This window comes from Dermacentor variabilis, chromosome 7 (assembly GCF_050947875.1).
Source record: "Dermacentor variabilis isolate Ectoservices chromosome 7, ASM5094787v1, whole genome shotgun sequence".
Taxonomy (NCBI): domain Eukaryota; kingdom Metazoa; phylum Arthropoda; class Arachnida; order Ixodida; family Ixodidae; genus Dermacentor; species Dermacentor variabilis.
This window is the reverse complement of record NC_134574.1, coordinates 41,524,923-41,549,641: the sequence shown is the minus strand read 5'-3', so window position 1 is coordinate 41,549,641 and position 24,719 is coordinate 41,524,923. Positions and strand designations below refer to the sequence as shown.

Below are 24,719 nucleotides of genomic sequence, written 5' to 3'. Positions count from 1 at the left end.
GCTTTTCTCTCTTGCGCCCAAAAGACTAACCCACCATCGTCGGCTTCCAGCCTCCCCCCCCCCCCGCCTTCCGCTACGCTTTCACTGGCACATACAGCATGCGGCGTGCGCTGACACTTCACACGGAACATGTCAGCGACGACAAGCATGCGCCGTGAGTGTCCACCTAATTCATGTCGCAATAATATAGGAAGTGCACCCGGCAACTGAGTCCCATGGCCCAATATTTTCGCAAAAGTAGTAACAAAATCGAACTTTCAGCTTCCGGTAATTCGCTGCGCCGCAACAATGTCATTGTGTGGGTGGGGAGGGGGCACCGAAATCAAGAACTGCAAATGAAAGCATCTTGGCCACAATCGAATGCCTACTTTGGCCACCTAATGTAGCTACCTAAGGAATATCCGGGAAAACGTGAGACATTTGGTCCACAGAGAACCATATGCGTGCTGCTCGTTATCCTAAACAGGTGAGATTAGACTTCCCGTAGAGGTTGCGATCGCATCGAAACAATGGTGATGCCCTCTAGCGAACGCGCTGCACCATCTGGATGCCGCCGTACTGGCGCTCATTTCATGCTCCTCGTCCATGCGCCGATGCTCACCGTTATTTGCCTTGGCGTCTGTACCCTACTTCTAATGCCCCTGACAGCCGCTCCTACATGCGATCTTCGTCGCCTCAACGCCGTCGCTCCTCGTCACCATAACCTCGCCACTTTTCCTCGCCAAACAGACGGACGGAAAACTAGGCCATGCAGCACTTGGAGGTAGTGCTCCATCACGTTCGTCCTGTCCAAATCCTTCGGGACGCTCCTCACCAACACGAACCTAATTGCAGTAGACGTAGATGGTGTTCCGTTGACGGCATTAATTGATTCTGAAGCCCAAATGTCCGTAAAGCACGCTAACCTATGTCGTGGCCTCAAAAAAGTTCTTATGCCTGCCATCACTCAAGCCGTACCCGTCGCCATTGGCGCGCGCCACTGTTGCCGTCAGGGCTCTGTGCACTGCTCGCATAGGAATTGCTGGCCGCCAAGTACCGGTCCTGTTTACCGTGCTGACCAGTTGCCCTCATGACCTAACCTTCGGGCTCGACTTTTTGACCACGCATTCCGCCCTCATCGATTGTGCCACCAGTACGCTGTGCCTCGAGCTTCCTTTTCTTTCAGATGGTCGCACGAACAACCGAACACCATCTCCACTACAGTGTTTGTTCGCTTGTCTCGAAAGGCCCTAACCTTCATCGAATTGGCCCCAATGGCAACCGTGCCTGATGGCGACTATGTCGTCGCATCTATTCGTGATGTCCTCATGGCGCGCAACATCTCTTTGCCACTCTCCATCGTAACCCTTGCCGCTAATCGGATGTGTCTTCTCGTTAGCAATTTTCGCTTACGTCCCATGGTGGCTCCGGTCCTCGCACCTGAACAAGCAGCTGCCGACAACGCATGTTGCTTTCTTACCGCGACATATTTGACCCTGACTATCGACCACTTGGTCAGACGTCCCTTGTTAAGCATCGGATAAAAAGTGGTGATGCTGCTCCTATTCACCGCCAATCGTATCGCGTGTCCATGGCAGAGCGGCAAGTTATTCAGCAGGAAGTAAACAAGATGCTCGCCCAAGGCATTGTTGAGCCCGCGTCGAGTCCTTGGGCGTCGCCGGTCGCGCTCGTCAAAAAGAAGCATGGCACGTAGCGTTCCGGTGTTGATTACCGCCACCTGAACCAAATTACCAGAAAGGATGTTTACCCTTTACCACGAATGCATGGTGCTTTTGATTGTCTTCACGGTGCCAAATAATTTTCCTCCATCGACCGCCAATCGGTTATTGGCAGATTTCCGTCGATGACCAAGACCAAGAAAAGACCGCTTTCGTCAATGTAGACGAGTTCAAGTTTATGCCGTACGGTTTATGCAATGCCCCCGCCACGTTCGAACGAATATGTTCTCTGCTTTAAGGTTTCAATTGGTCAACTTGCCTTTGTTATCTCGACGACGTCCTTGTGTTCTTTGCTACATTTGAGACGCACTTTGAGCGCGTCGCAGCTATCCTTGACGTCTTCCGCTAGGCTGGGCTCCATGTAAACTAATTGAAGTGTCACTTCGGGCGCCGACAGATTACAGTGCTGGGGCATCTCGTCGATACTTCCGGAGTGCCACCCGATCCAGAGAAAGTTAGAGCAGTAACGGTCTTTCCTGTACCTCAGTCTGTCAAAAACATCCGGAGTACCGGGGGGCTCTGTTCTTATTTGCAAAGGTTCGTGAAAGATTTCCCAGCAATCGCTCGACCACTCCCTAAACTTCTCAAGGAAGACATGCCTGCAAGGTTCCGCTCAGGCTGCCACATTTTCACGCCTTAGCATGATTCTCACTAATCCACCAGTCTTGGCCCACCTTGATCCGCCCTCACCTATAAAGGTCCGAAACGAACGATATGGGATCGGCGCCGTGTTATCGCAGCGCCAACACAGCTAACCGGCTCCTGACAACTGCAGAGCGCAAGCATTTGATTACCGCGCGCGGATGTCTTGCTCTCGTCTGGGCTGTCTCGAAGTTCTGCCCATATTTATATGGCAAGCCCTTCTGAGTATTCACAGACCATCATGCGCTCTGTGGGTTTTCATCGCTCAAGGATACTAGTGGCCGGCTAGGTCGTTGGGCCCTCCGACCTAAAGAATGTCCCAACACAGTGACTTCCAAGTCGGGACGGCAACACCACGCCGCAGAGTGCCTCTCTCGCTACCCAGTCGAACACGCAAACTCTACCTAGGGTACTCACACCGACGCCTGTGTTCTCTCTGTTTTCCACTGATTCATGTCGCCGACGAGCAGTGCCATGACCCGTCCTTGCGTATCATCATCACTGACTGCCTGGAATCGTCACTCGCCGACAGTTCCCTTCGTTTATTCACATTTCAAGATGGCGTATTCTACCGCCACAACGCTCACCCCGTTGGCCCTGCACAACCCCTTGTGATCCTTAAACACTTTCACTCGGCTGTTCTCCACTAACTTCACGACCTCCCCACTTCCGGCCACCTGGTTGTGTCACGTACCTACGACCGGATCCGCCGAAGCTTCGTTTGGCCACGGCTTCCTCTCTTCGTTTGGAGATCCGTAGCTGCGTGTGAAAAGTGCCAGCGACGCAAAAGACAATCTACGCTCCCTGCTGGGTACCTTCAACCGCTCGAGATTCCCGTCGAACCATTCTTTCGGGTTGTTTTGGACTTACTCGGCCTTTTCGTTTCTCTACCTCTGGGAACAGGTGGATTGCTGTGGCCATGCATTACGCCACGCGCTACGCCATCACCCGAGCTCTTCCTACACGCCGCGCCACAGATGTCGCCAATTTTATTCTGCGCGACGGGATTTTATTATATGAGCTCAGCAACAACTTCTCACAGACCGTGACCGGATATTCCTATGAAAACTAATCGCGGACATCCTGTAGTCCTGTGCCACGAGGCACAAGCTATCCACGTCATACCATCCGCAAACAAATGGCCTCACGGAGCGTCACAATTGCACTCTCACAGAGATGATCGCGAAATATGTATCTTCAAACCACGCTGATTGAGACCTCGCTCTACCATTTGTCACATTTGCTTATAATTCCTCGCGCCGCCACACAGCCCGTTAATCCCCATTTTTCCTTCTGTTCGGCCGACAACTAGTACTGCCCCTCGAGACAACCTTCCCGGTTCACGCTGCGCCGGCCAGTGAATATGCACTTGAGGTCATCGCCTACAATGCCCATGCAAATAAAATTGTCCGTGACTGCCTTCTGAAATCGCAAGAGAGCCAAACGCGTTTGTACGACCGGCGACACCGACCCATGCACTTCCCGCCTCGTTCTTTGGTGCTTCTACAGTCTCTGTCGCGTCAGGTCGACCTGCCAGAAAAACTGATGTCTCGTTACACAGGCCCTTACCGAGCGTTTCGTGCCGTAACTTCCGTCACCTACGACGTCGCCCTTGACGCCCCGTCTGCTTTCTAGTCCAGTGTTATCATGCACGTTACACGACTTAAGCAGTATCACCATCCAAGTGATGACACTTGCACGCTCCTAGACGTCGCTTCTGCCACCGGGGGATTATTGGCCTTTGATTGTTTGAAGCAGGCGCGTGGACGCCATAACTCTAGAAAAGAGGAGAAATAAAGGACTGGGCTCGGACTGCGAATGTAACAGGTCAGCGCTGTAACTGCTGTTGTCAATATAACCTGTAAATAGTTGCTCGTCTTACTGACTCGTCCTTGGCGTAACAATATTTTCAAGGGGAGGGGGCTCTCCATTCCCACGTTAGGGTGGGACACTTAAGAGACTCCAGCGGCTCAAACTGCAGGCCAGTCCAGCGGCGCAAGTTCATGAGACAAACTCGTGAGTGCCGTTTGCCAGGACTCAAAACTTTGCGCACTCTGCGCCGAGCCCCGTGCTGCTGGCCCCAGTGTAGCTGTGGTTCCCAACTGCTCCTTTCTCCTAGGGTCCCATGACGCTCGCTCGAAGGACTGCTCCTATATTAGGAAGGAAATGGGGGTCTTGAAGCAGACAGTGAGAGATCGTTTTTCTCGCCAGGAAGCTGTTGATGCCGTTAGAAAATGATGTTCCCGTAACCATGCAACTTCAAAAAACGTCAATGCTGCTATTAAGAGCTCGCAACAGACGCCAATTCCTCCTTTTCTGCCTCCTAGGCGTGCCGTAATCGAGTGTAGCTTTGACAGCTAGGCATTACCTGGAAAAAAAATACCGACTTTTGACCCCGTTAGGAAAGTTATGGAAACAGCCAGCCTATGGGGGGGGGCACAGGTAAATCCACAGCCGGTACCATAATAGCTTCAAGCGATACAGCCACCACGACAGAGTTTGCAGCGCAGACTTTCGACAGCACACATAGGCGTTCTTCCTTCCTCCCCAGTTGCAATTTAAATTTGCTGGCGCCCGGGCTCAAGCAAAATGTTCTACAACGATGTTTATGAGTTCTAAACCACAGTAATCAACGATACGGTAAATTTGTTGAGCACATCACTGTCTGCCGCTTCCTATGACATCCTCAACAAATTCATGCTGCAATGCAGAATATCTCGAAGTGTTCTCGTATTCAGCACCTACGGTCATCTAAACAAGACGGGGAACGCTGCCCTAGTGAACTTTTGCGCTTCCTAATACATTTTCTTGCTAACAACGCACGGTTCAATCGACGGTGCGCTGTTGTGCCAGTTGCTCTTTCATAAGCTGCCAGCTAGCGTGCAGATGGCCCTGGTCGTAGCTCCGACTATGATCTAAAGCAGGACTTGCCTCGTTGGTCAGCAAGATTAAGGAAGAAGCCACTTCAAGCATCCGAACCTCCACACTATCTTGAGCAGGTAATTTACCCGCGGAGCTTAGGCTTTCCTGATCTGCGCCAGCACAATCTTCTTTCTACTCTCTTTATGAACGTTTTGATCGCATCGTCTGCACAGTGGAACGCCATCGCAGGTAATGTTGTAATGCGCACAGTTCCTGCAGATCCGGACGCTCAGACGCGATTCCAGCGATCACCGCAACGTCGGGATTTTGTTTATATCACAACCATTTCAGGAACCATGTGGTGGAGAGTTGTGTACTCAAACCACAAGTCACCATTTCAACAGAGCGGACACAGCATGGCGTTAGCATTATATCGTCCGTATAGGAGTCGATCTAAGCATATTTCTTGACCAACAGTCCGACAGTAAATCGGCGCTTGTGTCTTTATTGGAAGCTGTCAAGGGCGCCATATTTCCAATGCTCTTCTCAGCCTCCATCATTATCAGCCTTTCCATCAACGAACATTTGAATGAATTTCTATGGTAGCCGATATCCAACGTGCCTTCACTGGAGCAGATTTCCTGCAAAACTAAGCACCCCTTGTTGACTCTAGGTTCGGCAGCATGCTCATAGGATCACAATGTGTGCGTCTGCTTCGCGCTTTCGAGCTTCAAGGTTTTGTTCATGTCGCTTAGCCTCGACCTTCTCTTCCAGCAGCACCACGTTGGGGCACCTGAGGCGTTGAACTGCAGCATGCGTCGCACAAGCAGCAGCACACTGCTTCTGCATCTGAACTAACGAAGCTGTCTTTTCGCGTATGCGTGCTCACTTTTGCTTCACTAGGATTAACGTTCCGCTGCTGCTTATCGGCCTTCATCCTGGCAACAAGCGGGACCATGTCTGTGTGATGAGAGGAATGCGAAGCTTCACTGTTGATAGCACACATCACGAGGCACAATTCTAGCCACCATACCTTGGCTCCTACGTGCGGGAAAACGATGACAGAAGCCGACAGCGTAGGTAGGTCTGTGTAGGTTTTGTAACAGTCCGTTACAGCAGACAAAGTTGTCTAACCGGAGGTTCAATAACGATGACGCTTCTGTGCACCAGTCTCTACTATTGAAACATAAACGCCTAGACATATTTCGCCACCTGACGCTCAAATTCTGACACAGATCGAAAGTGTGCCGTTAGTTGCAACAATGATCACCAGGAAACATGAAACTGAGGAAATCAATAATATTGTGTGCAGGGAAGATTGTGCAATATAAATCTTCAACGGTAGAAGCATTACAAGGAATAGAAAGAGTATATAGTATATTAGACGTCTACTAAGGTACACAAAACGAGGGGAAGATTCATAATAGTTAGCGGAACGAAATATGCACTATCGGAATGAATGGCGACATACACAATGCAAAGGTACACTATTTACCACCGTAATATTTTACACAAGTGATGTAAAAGCACATCTGTTGATACTGCCAACTACAGAAGTTAGGGAGAAGCGTGTACATAATGAAGAGAAAATATTGAAAGCAACTGGTAACGAAAGAATAATGGTTACTTCATGACAAAACATAGCAGGGTCATGAATTTCGACAGATTTCAGGGAGGCTATTCCATAGTTCAATGGCTAGTGGTAAGGTTGATGAAATGAAGGCGTTTGTGTGCCCGAAGACACGTTTGAAGTAGTTGTGCAAATGGCTACCCTATTGAAAAAAATTGTATGAGAATTTTACCAGAACTTCTCTGCGCTATTATTGCTCCGTAGACTCAACGATGTCGTATGTCACATGTGTACGAGAGGACATCGTCACTGAACGAGATCGTTCTCGTATGGGTACATTAAACGAGATTATTCTCGTATAGCTATGCTTGACGAGATAGTTCTCGCTCGTCTATGCTCAACGATATCGTTCTCGTTTGTGTATGCTACATGAAAATGTTCTTGTTCAGCTATGGAAAATGACATTATTCTTGTTTAGCTGCATTCTACAGGTGTTCTCATTTGTGTTGAATGAGTTCTTTTGTTCATGCAATATTTTTGGTGAAGTTCCACACAGTAACATCTACTGCCAACATTACAGCGAGTTAATTTCTATCACATGAGTCGGCTGATGTGCCAGCTCGGAGACAAAGAGGACACTTTTTAGGGCACACAATTAACACAAACCATCTTTATTTTGCATCCCGAAGCATGGTGGCCAGGTGCTTGTTCAGGTCCTTCAGCTTCCTTGCCTCTGTATCCACAGTGCTAGGCGTTTTTGACACAAAGTGCTCGTATGCCTCTGCAAAAAAATGTAAACAAAGCAGCCGGCCCTGTTAGATTCTAACAAGCCATTAGAACTGACATGCACAATAGGTGGCTCCACTGCATAACTGAATGGGCTGGTTCTTGCATGATATTGTGTGCAAAGCGTGAAAATCTCACAGAGAAACAGGAAAAAGAGAACACGGAGGCTTATGAGTTTTCTACCTATGTAAAGTGATATTTCAACATTAACCACAGCAGTTGAAAGCAAGTGCTCGTCCTCGCATTGTCTTGTTCCTGTCTCTGTTAAATGTTCGTGTTTTACAAACAATATAAATGGCTGCAGAATTGCAATACAAGACCACAGAAATAGTCTAATACTTTTCCACACGTATTTTACATTAAATGAACAAGTATAACAAGCTCATGCAAGTGAATACACAGATAGCACAGCTCTTTGCTACCGCACTGCGGAATATGCAGACGGAAAACACTGCATAGATGCCACTGCAGAATTGTTTATAGGAAAGGTTAATTCACCTTTAATACTACTATAGAAACTAAATGATAGTTTTTGTGAAAGAGTTCTAGTTTAAGGCCTAAACAAGCTCCATGGCAGTTTGCATTTAAGGAGTGTAAGCATCCTCTGAAAACATGTACATGAGGAACACTGCAGAAAGAGCACTTTAAAAAAAGAACACGACTGTATTTATCACCAAGGCCAACCCTTGTGTCTTCTTAAATATTTATCAAAAGTCAAACTCAAAACTGATACTGAGGTGCAAGGTGTCCATATCATATTACCTTGTGAAAGCACCGTGGTGCCTGGATGTTGTGGGACCAACTCGGACGTGGAGATCAGCACTGATCAGCAACACTGCAGTCTGCTTACAGCTTTTCTGCAGGCCCAGCCACACCTGCATTAAAACAAGTGAGCTTGGTGTCACAAGAGTACTGTATTTACCCGCATAATGATCGCACTTTTTTGTAAAAAAATGGTCGAAAATTCAGATGTTATTCAGATCACTACGCCGGTTAAATTTCCTGCAAAAAGAATTTTTTTATTCCGCGTTTGCTGCGGGATGGCAACAGGTCAAATAGGTGGCTGCCATTGAGTGTAGTGCGGGACACCAAAACAAAAATGGCGGCCGGCGCGGCAAGCTGAACACACCAAATGCGCCGAACGCCATTTTTTTTCTCGTGAGTACATTACATGCATCGAAAGTTTCTTCCGCATCCGTAATGAATAATATCATTAATATCAATAAGTTTGTGGCAATAACGTAGCCATGTCCACTATGAGGGGGCAGAAACAGATGGGCGCGCTTAGCTGCCAGTGACGTAGAAAGACACGGCGGGCATGCTGCGGAAACTGCGGCATCTGTCTTCACTACTATCCTAATACGGCACGTTTCCGCTAAGGGTGGGCGAATATCTTAGCTGTGTTACAAGTGTTACAAGATTTGTTGCGTGCCCACGAGTGCAGATGAGAAGAATCGAGAGGTACCTGTTTTGTTGTTCTTGACCACAACCATTACAAAGCCTACACATAATGAAGGCAATTTTGGTTGTAGCTTTTTTGTGATGGATGTGCGGAAAGTGATGAAAGGAAGGAAATCGGGCATCTGCTTAAGAATGTTTGGTGCGTGCAGACTGCTTGGTTTGTCTTGAAGAGTTGTTCGCGTAGCATCCGACAGATGGTAAGCGCGATCATTATTAGCTAGACTTGGCACATGACAGATCGCTGCGGCAAGTTCGGAGTGTGATCAACACAGGAAATAAAAAAAATCGAATTTCGACGACAAAATTCAGGGCTGCGATCATTACGTCAGTGCGATCATTATGTGAGTAAATACGGTAAATATAAAAAGTGACACTGTGAACAAAGCAATACTTATTAGGTATAAATAAGAATGAAATGCTGATATTCGCCCATAGAAAGCTTTAAGTAACAAAGCCTGCAAGATAAGAAAAATGCAATGTATGGGCCATCTGTACAAGAACATTAATCGAAGGTTCCTTCATTTTTTTAGTCCCTTCTCCTCCTCATGCATAGATGGCAGTTGGGTTAAGTAAACTGGGCCAGATTACCACATAGCTACAGTGTAAGCAAAGGTGGTCACTTTGTGGGCCAATTATGATAGCATAGCACGACACGCATCCCTAGTCGTTTTAATGTGTTCTGTAATGCTAGCCATCTTGTAGGCCCTACAGTGTCAAAGCATCCATAACCCTAACAGTGTTACACAGTAGGGATAACCAATAAGTGTCCACAGCAGCACAACTCACCATATCTATCAGGAGGCTTTTGTTACTGGTGCGTGCAGACTGCTTCGTTGGACAGATGGTAAGCGCGATCATTAATAGCTAGACTTGGCACATGACAGATCGCTGCGGCCAGTTTGGAGTGTGATCAACACAGGAAATAAAAAAAATCGAATTTCGACGACAAAATTCAGGGCTGCGCTCCTCTCCTCCTATGGCTCCATGCCAATTTTTGTCAATACAAGCTTGAAGCAGCTGCACAAGCTGAACGCACCAGGGCACCATAAGAAATACCACATCTTTCTACCCTATTCCATGTTTAATATAAGACTGGCAAGTTCACTATCATGTGTAGAACAAACCAAATTGTTCTGGAATCAAGTAATCTTCCACTACCTGTGAAAAAAAAGCATGCAAGAAAAGAGTACGTAGAGCACAGGGGTGTTGATGGATAATAAATACCACTGTCGTGCAGTAGACACTACGTCGGCAAAACAGGCCAATGTATAAATGACTGGATTTGCAACCATGTTAACTGAATGCTCAGGTCATTTCGTGGTCACTTGGTAGTGCAAAGCTCACTTGCATTATTTTGTTTGAAAACTGTGCAACTGTGGCAATGTATAAGGACCATAGTGCTGGCGAAATTCGTTAAGATTTCCTTATATGTGTGACAGGGAATCTGCAAGTTGGCTCCACCTCCAGTGGACTATCAGACAGCAAGACTGCTTATTTATCATTGTAAAACAGGCGTCATAGTAGCCATGCAATGTGTTCTTTTCGCAGTTGTGTGAGCAACATGCATTTTCGATTTATCTGTTCTTGCCCTTTCACCTCTCGCTTTATAGTGCTGTGCAAGCAGTAAAACTGGATGGTTGTTAGACTTATGTCCTGTCACTTCCTCACCTTTGTTATGAATTGTCCAATAAATAAGGCTTCTTTTTGGTGAAAGAGTGCTACTTTAAGGCATAAACAAGTTCCATGGCGGTTTGCATTTAAGCATCTTCTGAAAACATGTACATGAGGAATACTGCAACAAGAACGCTTTAAAAAAAGAACACGAGTGTATTTATCACCAAGGCCAACTCTTGTGTCTTAGCATATTTCTCAAAACTGATACTGAGGTGCAAGTTGTCTATATCATATTACCTTGTCAAAGAAGCAAAGCACAGTGGTGCCTGGACGTTGTGAGGCCAACTCAGACGTAGAGATCAGCACCAGCACTGATCAGCAACACAGTAGTCTGCTTACACTCTTTCTGCAGGCCCAGCCACATCTGCATTAAAACAAGTGAGCTTATTCTCACAAGAGCATAATATAAAAAGTGACACTATGAACAAAGTAATTCTTATTAGGTATAAATAGGAATGAAATGCTGATATTCGCCCATAGAAAGCTTTGAGTTAACAAAGCCTGCAAGATAAGAAAAGTGCAATGTATGAGCCATCTGTGCAAAAACATTAATCGAAGGTCCCTTTTTTTCGCTTCTGTCCTCCTCGTGCATAGATGGCAGACTGGTTAAGTAAACTGGACCAGACTGCCACGTAGAGTAAGCAAAGGTGGTCACTTCTTCGGGGAGCAGCCTACAGGCTGCTTCTTGAAAGAGTATTAGAAAATGCGAATAATGCATGTATGCATTATTCACAAGAGGCCTTGTTTCTCTGAGAATGCCACAGCCAATCACATATTTCAAATTGACCGTATTAAAATGCATGCAAAGTACAGCATGGCTTTGAGGGTACCCCAGACTACTGAAATTCACATCAGCCAAGTTCAGCAGACAACACCATAATTAAGCCTCTAGAAGTTGTGCATTTTAGTGCAAGTTAACAGAATAATGAGGAAGAGAAGGTGAGGGAGATGGTGCCACTATAGCATAGTTCAAGCTCTATCCCACATCATGTGCAGAAGGGCAAAGAATGCCCAGCTTTTGGTTATACTCGCGCCTGTGACCACTGCACCATGTTGATTGACATGCGTAACAAGCAGTTTGCGATACCACATTATTACGTCCTGCAACTGACGTGACATCAGAGATCAGCTTCAAGCTTGACGCTATGCTATACTAGGGACAGATAATGAACTGGCTACATTAAAATCTAAAGCAAAAGTGTTGAACATTGTTTGCCAAACCTGCCAGCCTCTGCACTTCATATTTTGCAAAAATTTTAGACAGAAATCCTGTGTTGGAAAGACAGCACGCACTTTCCTAAAGCTTTGTCTCAGCGCCCACATTTTTCTATGCATACATTATTAACCATTATTTACCTTGACACGCTGTACACAAACAGCACACTTGGAAAAGCAGAAACTAATCGGGAAAGTTGGCAGGTACCAAATACACGAACAGAACCTAGAACACATAAATGGCTGTGACTGTTTTGTACGTACCTTGTCAAAGCAGGCAGATCAGATGCTTTGTCGTGCTGTTCAGGCTGCATAGTGCCGCAGTCTCCTTTGTGGTGCAGAGATGCCTCCGTCTCTGGAAATGGTGACATCCCTAAACAATAAATGTTCAGCTTATTGTAATCACTGCTGAATCTGCAAACTTGCGATTTAACAACACAGCGTCAAATTGTGGAAAGCTCTCGTACAGCCAGCTACAAGAAGCTGCATCCGCTTATAGAAATTAAATATTTCATTCTTACATCACAGGCAGTTATTCAACGTGTCAAAGGCACGAAAACAAACAGAACACTAGACACAAGAAATACAGGTTGCCTTGGCGATAATCTATAAGCATCAAAGTTTGCATACAAGCTAAAATCTTCTCACGAGTCAGATCATTTGGATGCCGTCGCGCGTTGACTTTAGATGTGAAAACATTTGCACAACACATCAACGTACTTCTAGAATTGTCTATACGATTTCTTGGTGAGAAATTACGTACAGAAGCAGTGACATTCCCTGCTTGAATTTTTGTGCCCGTTCAGACCAAGCGATGCCCCGGCGCTAGCATACTTCATAACAAAAAGAAAATAAACAATAGATGAAGCTCTTAATAACATCAATCTCGGGATAATTTTCGTGAAACGTTTTGCTAAATGTGCACTACGATACCGAACGAACATTAGGGAATCACTGTTACTGTTTTTGTAGCTGTACTAATCATCTTCTGCTGCGCATGACAAGGTACACTACATGAACCATAAGAATGCGCTAGGCGCCGGACTTACCTTCTGAGGCGAGTGCTCCTTCGTGTCCGTTCACGCCGCTTCGACTGCACCAACAGTCCGTCCAGCGTAGTGTTGAATTGCGGTGAACTACAGCACGCGATAGCACAACTATCAACACATTCTTCCGTGCACTGTGAGCCGAGGCGGGAGCGGCGAGAGTACACCAGCTTCTCATGAGCCGGGCACAAAGAAAGCGCGTGTGGACCGCACTACGATAACCAACAACGGCGCACCGCAAGAAACATACAGCGAGCTAATAGCATTGCACAGGACCCAGGGCTTAGTGATCGTTAATTCACACAAAAAAGGAGCACATGTTCTCTAAGCACCGCGTAAATATGATCAAACGATCAGTACCAAGGTAAATATACCTGGTAGCGAAGCCTCCATAGGAGCCCATACGTTCAAAACATGGCGGTCCATCGGCGGTCCATGGGGCTTAGCGCCATCTGTATGTGGTGGGAACACTTCCGGCGGAACAAAAAAATAATGTAACGCCATGTCCGGTAAAATCAGAAGTGACGTCGTTTTGTTTTCGAAGGCGCGAAAATTGTTTTGTTCTTCCTTTGGAGCTATATATTCAAATGTCCCGCCATTCGACTTGGGCGTTTCAAGCTTTCAGCGTGGAAAGCGATGCAGGAAAAGGCCAGCCGTACGGTTGTCGAAATCGCATCCCTGCATAGAACATACTTTCATTGGAGGCCGACGAAAGCTTTAGGCGTAGAGTGCTGATCCTATTGTTGGATGCCAAGCCCGTCAGCCAGCGCAGTCGCACGAAAACAACTACACAATTATCTGGCGGTCGTAACTCACTACTTTTGCCTGAACAGATTCAGAAGCAATGATGCTACCCGCGTTACCAAATTCAGACAAACTTCGACAAGCAAGAAAGCACAAACTGTGAGGGGGGCGTATTTCAACAGGTGATACGAGTGAGCCTTTCTGCCCATTTCAAGACGTGCATTGCATTGCGAGTGATAGTGGCGTCAACGCCCCCTGTAGCGATGGGCGCTGAAAATAAATGCATTTATTAAAAATAATAAAATTAAACTTGTATTTTCTTAACTCGTCACGAATATATAAAATTGACTAGGAATTTTATTTTTGTTGAATGAATCTAACTGTGGGTCTCATTTGAATTAAAAGACGCGTTTTTCTTTTCCAATGTTTGTTCCCTCCAAACATAGTCGCGCTTCAAACGCTGCTCCCATAACCCCCCATGGTGATGTCGGTGACAATCAGTACCGAACCGCTTTTCGCCCGAAGCTTCGCGACCTATTTGAATCGACCTTGTCAGTACCACATCGACGGCCCGGGCCGCCGCAATAACGCTTATAGATCTCTTTGAGTGCCCCAACTCCTAGCATATGCACACCATTTAGCCCGCTGCCGTTCCCGCCACCGTAGCGCTGCCATCGACCTCCGCGCCAAGCGTCCGAGCGTCGTCTGCTATAGCCTGGCACGGTTATGGGTGTTTGTACCCACCGTGGTTGCTCAGTGGCTATGGTGTTGGGCTGCTGAGCACGAGGTCGCGGGATCGAATCCCGGCCACGGCGGCCGCATTTCGATGGGGGCGAAATGCGAAAACACCCGTGTGCTTAGATTTAGGCGCACGTTAAAGAACCCCAGGTGGACAAAATTTCCGGAGTCCTCCACTACGGCGTGCCTCATAATCAGAAAGTGGTTTTGGCACGTAAAACCCCAAATATTATTATTATTATGGGTGTTTGTCGCGGCACTGGGCATTTACATGGTGCTCGCTGAATAAAGCAGCCGTTATTTATTTCTGTTGTTCAAGCTGAAGTATAATATTTTACAGACACCATACCTAGGGGTGCAGGTCCGAAGAAAGGAATGAGATGAAAAAAAAGTGGGTCTACAAACCAAAGTGCGCACGCAGTGTTAACGCTCGGTGACCCACACTTCGCCGGTACTGGCGTCTCCGTGAGCGCAAAACTTGGACCGGACGCAAAAGACGTCGACCACCAGCCACGTGCACGAGGACAGTAACAAGGCACGCGCAGTGAGAAAATAAAATCGGCTACAGCACAAGAAGCGCAAACACCCGCAACTAACGTGCACATGTCAGCAGAGCAGTACCGCTCACTTGGTGCAGAGCTCGACCGCAGCGCCCTCACAGCCCCAGGAACTAGTCGCGCCTTGCTCGAAAGGAAGAGTCGTGCGACTGAGAAAGTAACTATAAGTCTCGGTCCGAAATGAAGGGAAATGACGTCTTTTGTTTACTTCGCCGTCTGTGGTTCCGGTAGCGGTGATCGCATGGGTAGCGTGGGTAGTACAGGCGTATTATTTCAATGTTCTTGCGTGTTTTAGGCGACCTTTTTCAACAACTTTGCTGACATTGCTTTCAACAGCGAGGACAGCCTGTAAAGCAGCCCTATCAACCGGACAGGGCCGTAAAATCTGTTTGAAGTTCGCAGCACATCGTGGTTTGGTTTGTGAATGTTAGAAGGTGTTCGTCTTTCTCAGCGGCGTAATCGACGACAGATTTGGCGTCGAGTGGTGTACACTTTGTTCAGGCTTGTTGTGCACCGTTCTACGGATGTGTACTGTTAATGAGTGGTGTTGTTTGTGCTTCGGGAAATGGTGCCACGCCGGCGAGATTTGCTTTCTTGTAAAAACATCCGTACCATCTTTGGCGAGTGCTTTCGGAAACTGCTCGCCTTTTGTGCGTGTGTGTGTGTGTGCGTGTGTGCGTGCGCACGCGCGCGCTTCTGATATGCGTCGAATGCGTAGGAACGACCGTACAGTCTTTCGTGAGTGCTTTCGGAAACTGCTCGCATTCCGTCTGTGTGCGCGCGTGACATTCGTCGTTATTGCGATTTGCAAAGGTGTTTTTCATTTTGTGACTGCGTCCGCGAACGCCAGGATGTGATACACGTTCGTCATTTAAAGACCCTGCTTCAGTGTAGGGTCACTTACATTTTGGTTGCTTGGAGGTCAGCTTTCGACACATGGCAAGGCATTGCAGTGCGCTTAACCATCATTGGCACACGAACTGCTTTGTCATTTCTCCTTTAAATTCAACTTCAGTTTTGTGTAGTATGTAGGCAGATAATGGTCACCAAGTTGCGACGCTCATCTCGTTTTTTGCCACTGCTGTGCACATATGAGGATTTTTTAGTAAGTCAGGCTCTCTTAGCAAGTTAAGAAACACTTAGTGCAAATAATTTTTCACAGCAGTAACTGTGATCATGACCACAATTGATCACATGACATATTTAGGGATTGTTATTTTTATTACCATATTTTTTATTTATTTGTGACAAAGTGCGATGGATTTTGACTGCTATTTTGGCTATCTGTTGACCAACCTATTACACTGTTTTTTGGTTGTGCTTTTTATTTTTATATGTGGGCATGCATGGCCAATCCCATGCCTACCTTCTACAATTTGACATAAACAGGCACTAACATGCTCTTAGAAGATTTGTATTTGACAGTATTGTGGTTGACGCACTTGGCTATTTGGAAAATATGCAGGTTCAAGTTCGCCCATTACTACCTCTGACTGATATCTCTGATGCAAAGCAATATTATTAGGATGTGACAAAGTGCATGCATAATTTGTCAATGATCAAACTGCCTGCAATAAACTTTGCCAACTCGTCCTTGCTTGAAGTGTTTCCAATGTGCTATAATCACATTGCTAGATTATTTTATTGCATGCACAAACAAACATATAGCATTTTATTATGAAACTTTGATGGTACCTGACTCCTATATTGCAATAAAATCTTAGGCAGATCTACTCTGAACAAAGGATTCATTCTGTGATGATAGCTTTCGACAATATCATGGTGCTATCCAGTGCCTATTGGCAGGTCGAGGAATGCGTCATGCAAAGGCAGTAGTATCGCCATAAGTGTTCATCCAAGAATATGTCCCCAAGTGAAAATCATTGCATCAAAAGTACCGACACCAGCTTTGATGGGGATGTATATGTGTTCGTTGCATGAAATTCCAGAAGTTGAACTCTGAACGTCTTATTTGCTCTGTAGTTTATGCTGGTATATATGTGTCGCAATGGTTCAATGTGATCATACAGCACATTGATCACGCTCTTGCATGTACTCTAAACAACTCGTCATAAATCTCACTGTCATTAATGAGCTTTTGTATGCACTACAACTTGAGTACACACACTTTGTATGCAATTCATAGTCATCCTCAAAGATCAAGTTGCTCATACGACTATAGTGCGTACACATCACACGCCACCTCACACACGTCATACATAATCTCCTCAGGTCTACGCAACTCATCGCACACATGTCATACAAGCTCTACGCATTCTTATCGCACATCGCATAAATCTCGTGCACTTCGTAAAACTATGCGTAACACACCATACAGATCTCGCTCGTTTTCTATGAGACTTCGTTCAATACGCATTTCATATCGTTCATTTCTCGTCAAATCTGCACGACATGCATACATATCGTTCGATTTCTCGTGAAATCTGTACGACATGCATACATCTCGTTCAATTTCTCATACAAATTTTTCAATAGGGTAGGCGTTCTTAACGGTTTGGAGAGGGAGGACAGTGTGGTGGCTACATTTTGTTTTTTATAAAATGGTCATATTAGAGCAATCTTTCTGCGTGAATATAAGAATGATAAGGACATAGCAGATTTCATATTAGTAACACTGAAATGGCGGCTGTAGTCTTTGGCTATGAAACGCATGGTGCGATTCTGAACACGTTCAAGAGCGTTGCCTAGATATGTTTGATGACGTGACCAAATTGGTGAGGCTTATTCAAGTTTAAGAAGGACGAATATTAGATATGGTAGTGATTTGGTCTAAGTAGGAGCGTCGTTAAAGGTTACGTTTAATGTAGCCTGGAGCACTTGATTCCTGCGCTGTGATTTTATGTCTGGGAGTTGTCCATGAAAGTTTAGGTGAAGGATGCGCACCGAAGCAAGACGCTGTGTGTTCTACGTGGCAGTTATTAGGAGTGTAGTTAGATGCTGAAGATGACGTCTTGCGGGAGAATGTCGCTGGTTAATATTTGCCGGTATTAAGAGAAATTTGCCAGCTTGAGCACCGGATAGTGACGAGATCCAGGTCCTGTTGGAGAGGAAGATGATCAGTTGAAGAAAAGAGATTATGGTAGATTACGTAATCGTGTGAAAAAGACGCATGTTAGAGGAGATACCCGTTGGCAGATCATTGATGTTAAAGAAAAAGAATAAGCGTCCCAAAGCAGTACACTCGGAAACGCCGGAGGTAGCATCACTAAGAGTAGAATAGAATAAGTTGATAACGGTGTATTCTTTACGGAAGGAAAGAGCGTTTCTGACCCAGGATAAACTTAAGGAATCTAAATGGAGGAAAGGAAGTAAGGATACTTGACAATGCGGTATCTGACTGAAACGTTTAGCAAAGCTGATGTATATGCAGTCGATGTCTATGTTATAATCTTTGTGCATGAGTAAATCATTCGTTATTTGTGAGAGTTTTGTGTCACATGAGAAACCTTTTCTAAAACCCTATTCGTTCAGGCAAAAGAAATTTTAGCTCCTAGGCGCTGTGCGATATTGGAAGCAACGACATGTTCAAGCAATTTGCATCGGACACTTTTAAAAAAATATCGGACAATAATCACTAACATTATATTTCTTGCTGAAATGAAGATTGGTGTGACTTTCCCGATTTTCCATTGATGCGGAATTTCACTCGTTCATAATGATTGTTGAAAGATGTGGACAAGTACGATACTAGGTACTGTGACTGTGCACTTAAGTATTTTGGTATTATCATCATCAATTCCTGCGCATGTTCATATTTCAGTGTTGTGGAACAATGCTGCGATTCCTGTAGTAGTTATGCCTATGGGATTCGTAATCTGCGTCAAATCTATGTATTCGTAATCTGCGTATTCCGTAGACGGGATACTGGAATGGTCTTCTTTTTTAAAGACACTCGTAACGTACTAATTGAATGAAGCAGCGCAATCCTTCTGTTTAGCGTTTGTTCCGTCATCATCCACCAGTGAAATGATCTCAACTGCAGTGTTGGTGGGAGAAATTTATTTCCAAAACTTTCTGCGGTTATTTTTAATAAGTAATTGAAGCTAACGTAACATAAATTTGTGTTTGACGGTGCGAAGAGGACGACAGTACTCTTTTTCCACAGCCTGGTGTTTGATCAGAGACTGGGGCATGCACCTGAATATTTCCTGTCTTAAAGAACCGTTTCTTCTTGTTTTTCATTGCGCGTAGAGATCTGTGGAACCATGGTTTAGATAGGTTCGTTTTGAACGATATACAAGGTGTGTGCACCTGAACCAAATTAGTTAGTTCATTTCAGGAAAAAAGACCAGTTTTCTGTAACTGAGCGAGAGGAGAACGATTGAAAGAAAGAATTCCAAAAGATTTCAATGCCCTGGTATATATGATCAAAGTCTGCTTCGTTATAGTTGAGAATATGTTTCTGTTCAACGTTATGCCTGCAGGCAGGTGTCTCGAGTGCAGCAGACAGAAACAGGTGGCGACTAAACACAGTGCTATACTGTAAAGAGGTTACGTTATCGGGCACCGATGTGAAAGCAATATCTAAAGTGTTAGCTTGACGTGTGCTTCGTAAACAAGTAAGTGAGAAGTCAAGGGTCAATTGAATGAAATCGCGAGTGGTACTTGGGCGTGACGTTAGGTCGGTCCAATCCGCGCCAGGGTACTTGAAGTCGACAAAAAAGTTGACAATAGATTTGAGAAATTTATGTGGAATGGAGGAAAGGTTTTTGTAAAGATCGGAAATAAAGGAAGCAGAATTATCCGCGGGCGGTAGCACACACCGAAGAGAGATTGAGAAGCACATGATGGAATGCGGATCCACAGAATTTCCAATGGGCTGCTGACATCAACAAGGATACTGGAAATTTCTTTACAGCGATGAGCACGCCTCCACGTCTTCTACTATCTCGGTCTTCGAATGTATGGTTTGTTTATCTGTGTCCCCTAGTACTTCAGAGTTCGCCATATCTGCATGGAGCCAGGGGCCCTATACCGTTAAACTATTCAAACATGTTTGTGTTCCATCCAATCTGCTGACGCAAGATTTGCGTAACCGCCCACGCAAGCATCGGGCAATGACTCGCTGGGTTGTCTCAGCAGACCAATTAAACACTCTACTCGTTCGTAGGAGGTGACTATTGTGTGCTTGAAAAACGAATATCATTGCCTACACTGCTCACCTTGTCTTATCTATTTGGCTCTCAAGAGGCGAGAAGCACGCTCATGTGGAGAATGGCTCAGTACTGCCGAGCCACTGCACTTAAAATCGATAACAGGGTGAAGACGGTGGTGCCGGCGTCTACGATTGGTCCACTTTCCCTTAATTAAATTGCGGTGACTGGTCAAAAATCTCGGCGCCATGCAACGGAAGCTTAAGAATAAGAAGCTTAAGCTTAAGCTTAAGCGCCTTGTCTGTCGTACATGTTGTTCTTTCGTCCGTGTCTTCGTAGCGCTCTCTTTTTTCATTAAGAATGACACTATAGCGGATTCTCAGCAAAGAAGAGCTGCCAGAACAAGGTTGTCAACGTGCTGAAAGTGCTCAAAAACGTTACACCGCCACGCAAGAAATTTAAAAATAGGCAAATAAGCCCATGCTCTCCGGCAGGTGCGAGTATGCAGTGCTTGACCGATTGGCAGCAGCCGTCTTTCATTTCTTTGGGAACTGCGCAGCCTGCGGGTTCTGAGTAAAAAAATCAGTTTCGTTCGGCAAATTAGTACATCTTTAACGCGTACACGTCACTCTGACGCGGAGAGTTCTCATGATTTTGTGACGTCGCGTGACCGGCAGGTGAAGATGGTGCAGCCTCAAATATTTTAAGCAATGTCCGAGGACTAATGGCGAAAAAGCATCGAGTGAAAAATAACAATTCTTTTTTCGTTCAGTCAAATCATGCATAATGTGTGTACACGTCATATCAGATGGGGAGCTATTGTCGTTTTCGTGACGTCGCGTGATAGACAGGTGAAGTGGGCCTGGTCTAAATGTGTTTTTGACCAATCGCGGAGGGCTGATTGCAGAATTGGAATAGCAGACTTAAGAATAGCTTTAGGTTATAGCGCCCCAGGTTTCTCTTAACAGTCGAATGCCGCAGTCAGTATTGTCTAAATAGGAACATAGTACTAGTGTCTAATAGAAACAGGATTCGTACATTAATAAATGACACGGATAACATTATTACACATGCGGCGCGTGAGGTTAAGTGTTTAACTGGTGGACGTTGTTGAGAGGGCTGCGCTAGCTATCGGGGCAATGGACTTTCGGCTTTGATTAGGCCTTATACCTATACACTGAATTTGTCGTTCGCATTCTGACAACAGTAAGCTTGCATGTGGCGTTATTTGATTTAGCAAAGTCCAGTAGCTTTTTTCTAGCTAGATTTGTTTGCAGAGAGAAATCCTCGCTTAGGGCGTATGGGCTATCTTTAGCTTGAAATACTTTTCTATCACGCGCTAGTGAGCTTCGAAAAATGCAAGCTTGGCGATAATAGGTCTGCATTTTTGGTACTGGTACTAACCTAGGCGGTTCGCTCGGTGGATTTGAGGTGATGCTAACGAGATATCAAAGTAGCTCGAGGATAAATTGATTACCTGGCCCTCAGACGTGGACCAAGAGTCTGGCGGTTTATCGGGAATTCGAAATAACAACAAATTTGAATGACGTGGTCTGTTCTCTGCGTCATGACAATGTCGTTCAGTAGATTTCAGCTTGCGAAAAAATTTATCCGTTCTATCTGCTGATTCGAACGATCTAGCCACGTGGTTCGTTTTTACGGCGACGGTGTCGCCTTCGATAGCGCGTACTCTGGCCGAGAGCTGTTTACGTTCTACGTCAACTGAAACTTACCAGTTCGTCTACGCTTCTAGTTCTTTTTTATGTGTAATTATATATGAGGGGCAAGATATCGCGTCGGGTGCTCATCAAGTTCGCCCGGCGTCTCAACTCACTGGCTTGGACGGGAGTAAATATCAAGGATGTTCTATTCCGTTTGCTGTGGCATCCACCCGTGGCCTAATGAATAGATGATCAAGCTAGGAGTGCAGCATTCAAATCCTGCCGTCGGACAAGTTTATTTAGGTTTATTTATGAAAGACACGGTCTGCTTAGCGACACACCATCATTTGTCCCAATTGGTCATGTTGCAAATATATTTGCTGGGCCGATTATGTATATAGTACATCGTACAACCTCTTTCTGGGGCTGATAATAAAGATAGTACAGCGCAAGAAGAGCCCAGTCAGTAAAATACGTCCTTTTAGGGTTGCGCTCTGGTATTGTTTCGTATTTTTAATAATAATAGTTCGAAAAGATTTTAGGTAAAACGCATCCGCTGCAAGTGGTATATTTTGTGGCATTTATTTGTGGGCTGCCATTCAAGAAATTATGAGGAATTATGTTATTAAGAATGTGAAACCTCGCATGAGAAATTTTAGTCGCGGAATTGTCTGGCAATATTTCGCACAAATGTAGCATGTATAATACCTCAATTCTACCTAAATATATGCGGCCCCTCACCGTAACGACAATGACGCAAACGAAAAAGGCAACATTTCGCTTGGAGTGTCCGTATAATTGTTATCGCAACAGGTGATGCGTTTAAAGCTCGGAAGCAAAGGTATGTTGACCCTTTCCCTGTACACAAAACACGCGCGCGACTTGTGACGCTGTGAAACTGAAAACGCATCTAAAATTCAAGCGATGATCACGTTATCTAAAGGACGCCTAACGCGAACGTGACCAGCAGTGTCTTTTCCGTGTCCTTGACGCATTTGAGAAAGGCGTCAGATCAACTTAATTGCGGACGGCAAGTTAAAAAGCATTTCTGAATACGGGGGAATGCTTAATGATTGTGGCCTCACATGTCCATTATAATTTCCACACTGGACAGAAAGGGTGCTTTGCTCTAACACTACAGCCAAAGTTTGCTGTATTATAGCGCCACGGCCCTCTGGGTTTAGTTAGGGAAATAAAAGTATACTGTTAATTTCAGGTAATGCGAAGCACCTGTATGTATTGACAGCTTCTACAAACAATTTTCTAATGCGTGGCAATAAATAAGCGCTAGTGCGAAACATTCATGGGTGCATGCAAGCAAGCCAGGTTACGTTGGCAAAGTACACACCTATCTACTCATAGCGTGGCGACGCAACCACAGCGCAATTTCTAGTGAGCAGGTTATGCAACCGTTTTACACACAATCTAAAAGTTCAAACAGTCCACCAAATCTTCCGCGTGCATCATGTACTGTATATACTGGAATATTCACACCTCTTTCGAGCTGGTGTGGCTTTTTCTTACTGCATTGGCGCTAAGAGGAGTTGAGAGGCCTTGATAATGCATCGTTATTTGCAATTGGTGCTTCTTTCCCATGACACACTCAGATATTTGAGAGATGTGGTGTGCGCGTCTACCTTGGTAGCTTGGTTCCCTAAGTGAGTCTGGTAGGCTATATCCCAACGTATGATAATGCATAATACGATGCACCAAATAGCATGTAGCCGCCTATCAAGAGTGCCGAAATAATAGGAAAGCTTTCTCCAGAAATTGTCGACCAGTTCCCTGCGTCATGGTCAGCCATATAGCATTAGCTATATTATGTACATAAAGTTAAACCGAGTATTCTACTGGCAGCTGAAAATACAGACATCTTAGACTTTCAAAATGGCACTGCGTGTATGGCATCCAAGGAATTGAATTTGTACGCCATGCTTTATGAAAGGTGTGATCGCGCTTACCATATCGGCGTACTTAGATATATAATCGCGATCACGCCCCGAAAAGTGTCAATTAAAACGATAAAATGTCTGTGTGAGTGGCACAGTCCTCGATAGCGGGTATTTTCTTACGGCCCAGTCCATCGAATACATTGTCAACCAGGTGTTCTTGATAGCGGATGTGTGTTCACGTCACGCGGTATATTTCCGATCTGGCCTTGACCTCGGCACTGCTTAGAAGCTTAAGCATAGTGGAGGTGCGCTTTCACGGGTTTGAAGATAATAAGGAGATTACCATATCATCTAGGTAGAAGCGTCTTCGCTTTTGTTCAGGGTCGCGGAATCGCGCCCCGCCAACTGATAGCGCCAGGAACATGCGCCTTGCAATAAGAAAATATACTATTTAAACTACAAATTATCAGACAGTCAGTAAATGGTTAAAAGCTAATCGTTCAAGTACATACGCAGTTGTCCAGCACCTCGGCGATGCAGAACCATTATGCAAACGCGTTTGCTGCTCTGGACCACCAGTCTCTCGGTGTAAGACTGCGTCCACTTTATTATAACTACTCTGCTACAGAGGCGTGATGGTACGGCGCTTTAGCAGATGGTTCGGCCACGCGAGTTGCTCCGTCGCAATAACGCGCTAGGAGCTGCTGGTACCGTCACTGTTTAAGGAGCTGGTGCGGTATTTGATGTTGCCGTAACCTTCTCATTCGGTGTATACAATGATCGTTTGCTCATTGTCCCTTTGCCTCTACTTTGACAAATAATTTATTCCTTTGATTTTTACAATGAATCTGTAGATGGCTAGGATTCCATGCATTTTCTTCTACGTGAACAAAAACTATCATCATCAATGGTTCCCAGCCCCGTAAGCATTCATGCTGCCGTAAGCAAGCAAAAATGCAGTTGTAAGGCAGAGGCTACAAGTACTCAGCAAAGTGAAGCGAACAGTGCTTAAATTCTCTCTAATCACGCATACAACACA

The 24,719-nt window shown here is 45.4% G+C and overlaps 1 protein-coding gene across 3 annotated transcripts; it reads right to left on the bottom strand.

Annotated features, from left to right (window-relative positions):
- Positions 1-7,513: 7,513 nt before the first annotated feature.
- Positions 7,514-13,329, bottom strand: LOC142589010 (uncharacterized). 3 transcript variants are annotated; one of them, XR_012829773.1, is made up of 5 exons: positions 12,978-13,329; positions 12,193-12,283; positions 10,951-11,077; positions 8,341-8,453; positions 7,514-7,573 (listed from the first exon to the last, which is right to left on the bottom strand). XR_012829773.1 is itself a non-coding variant. In XM_075700803.1 (3 exons), the coding sequence occupies exons 1-3, from the start codon at positions 13,150-13,152 to the stop codon at positions 8,405-8,407; spliced, it is 315 nt and encodes a 104-aa protein (XP_075556918.1). In that variant the 5' UTR covers positions 13,153-13,329; the 3' UTR covers positions 8,084-8,404. The 3 variants fall into 3 exon arrangements, 1 of the variants encoding a protein (XP_075556918.1); XR_012829772.1 differs by lacking the exon at positions 10,951-11,077; XM_075700803.1 differs by lacking the exons at positions 7,514-7,573; positions 10,951-11,077 and having other exon boundaries at positions 8,084-8,453.
- Between the last annotated feature and the right edge of the window lie 11,390 nt (positions 13,330-24,719).

Excerpts from the sequence above, each read along its gene's own strand:
- LOC142589010 (XM_075700803.1), bottom strand. The coding sequence starts at position 13,152 with ATGAGAAGCTGGTGTACTCTCGCCGCTCCCGCCTCGGCTCACAGTGCA. Across the intron at positions 12,284-12,977 it reads AGGAGCACTCGCCTCAGAAG|AGACGGAGGCATCTCTGCAC; the intron begins GTAAGTCCGGCG and ends CACCATTTCCAG. Across the intron at positions 8,454-12,192 it reads GATCTGCCTGCTTTGACAAG|GTGTGGCTGGGCCTGCAGAA; the intron begins GTACGTACAAAA and ends GTTTTAATGCAG.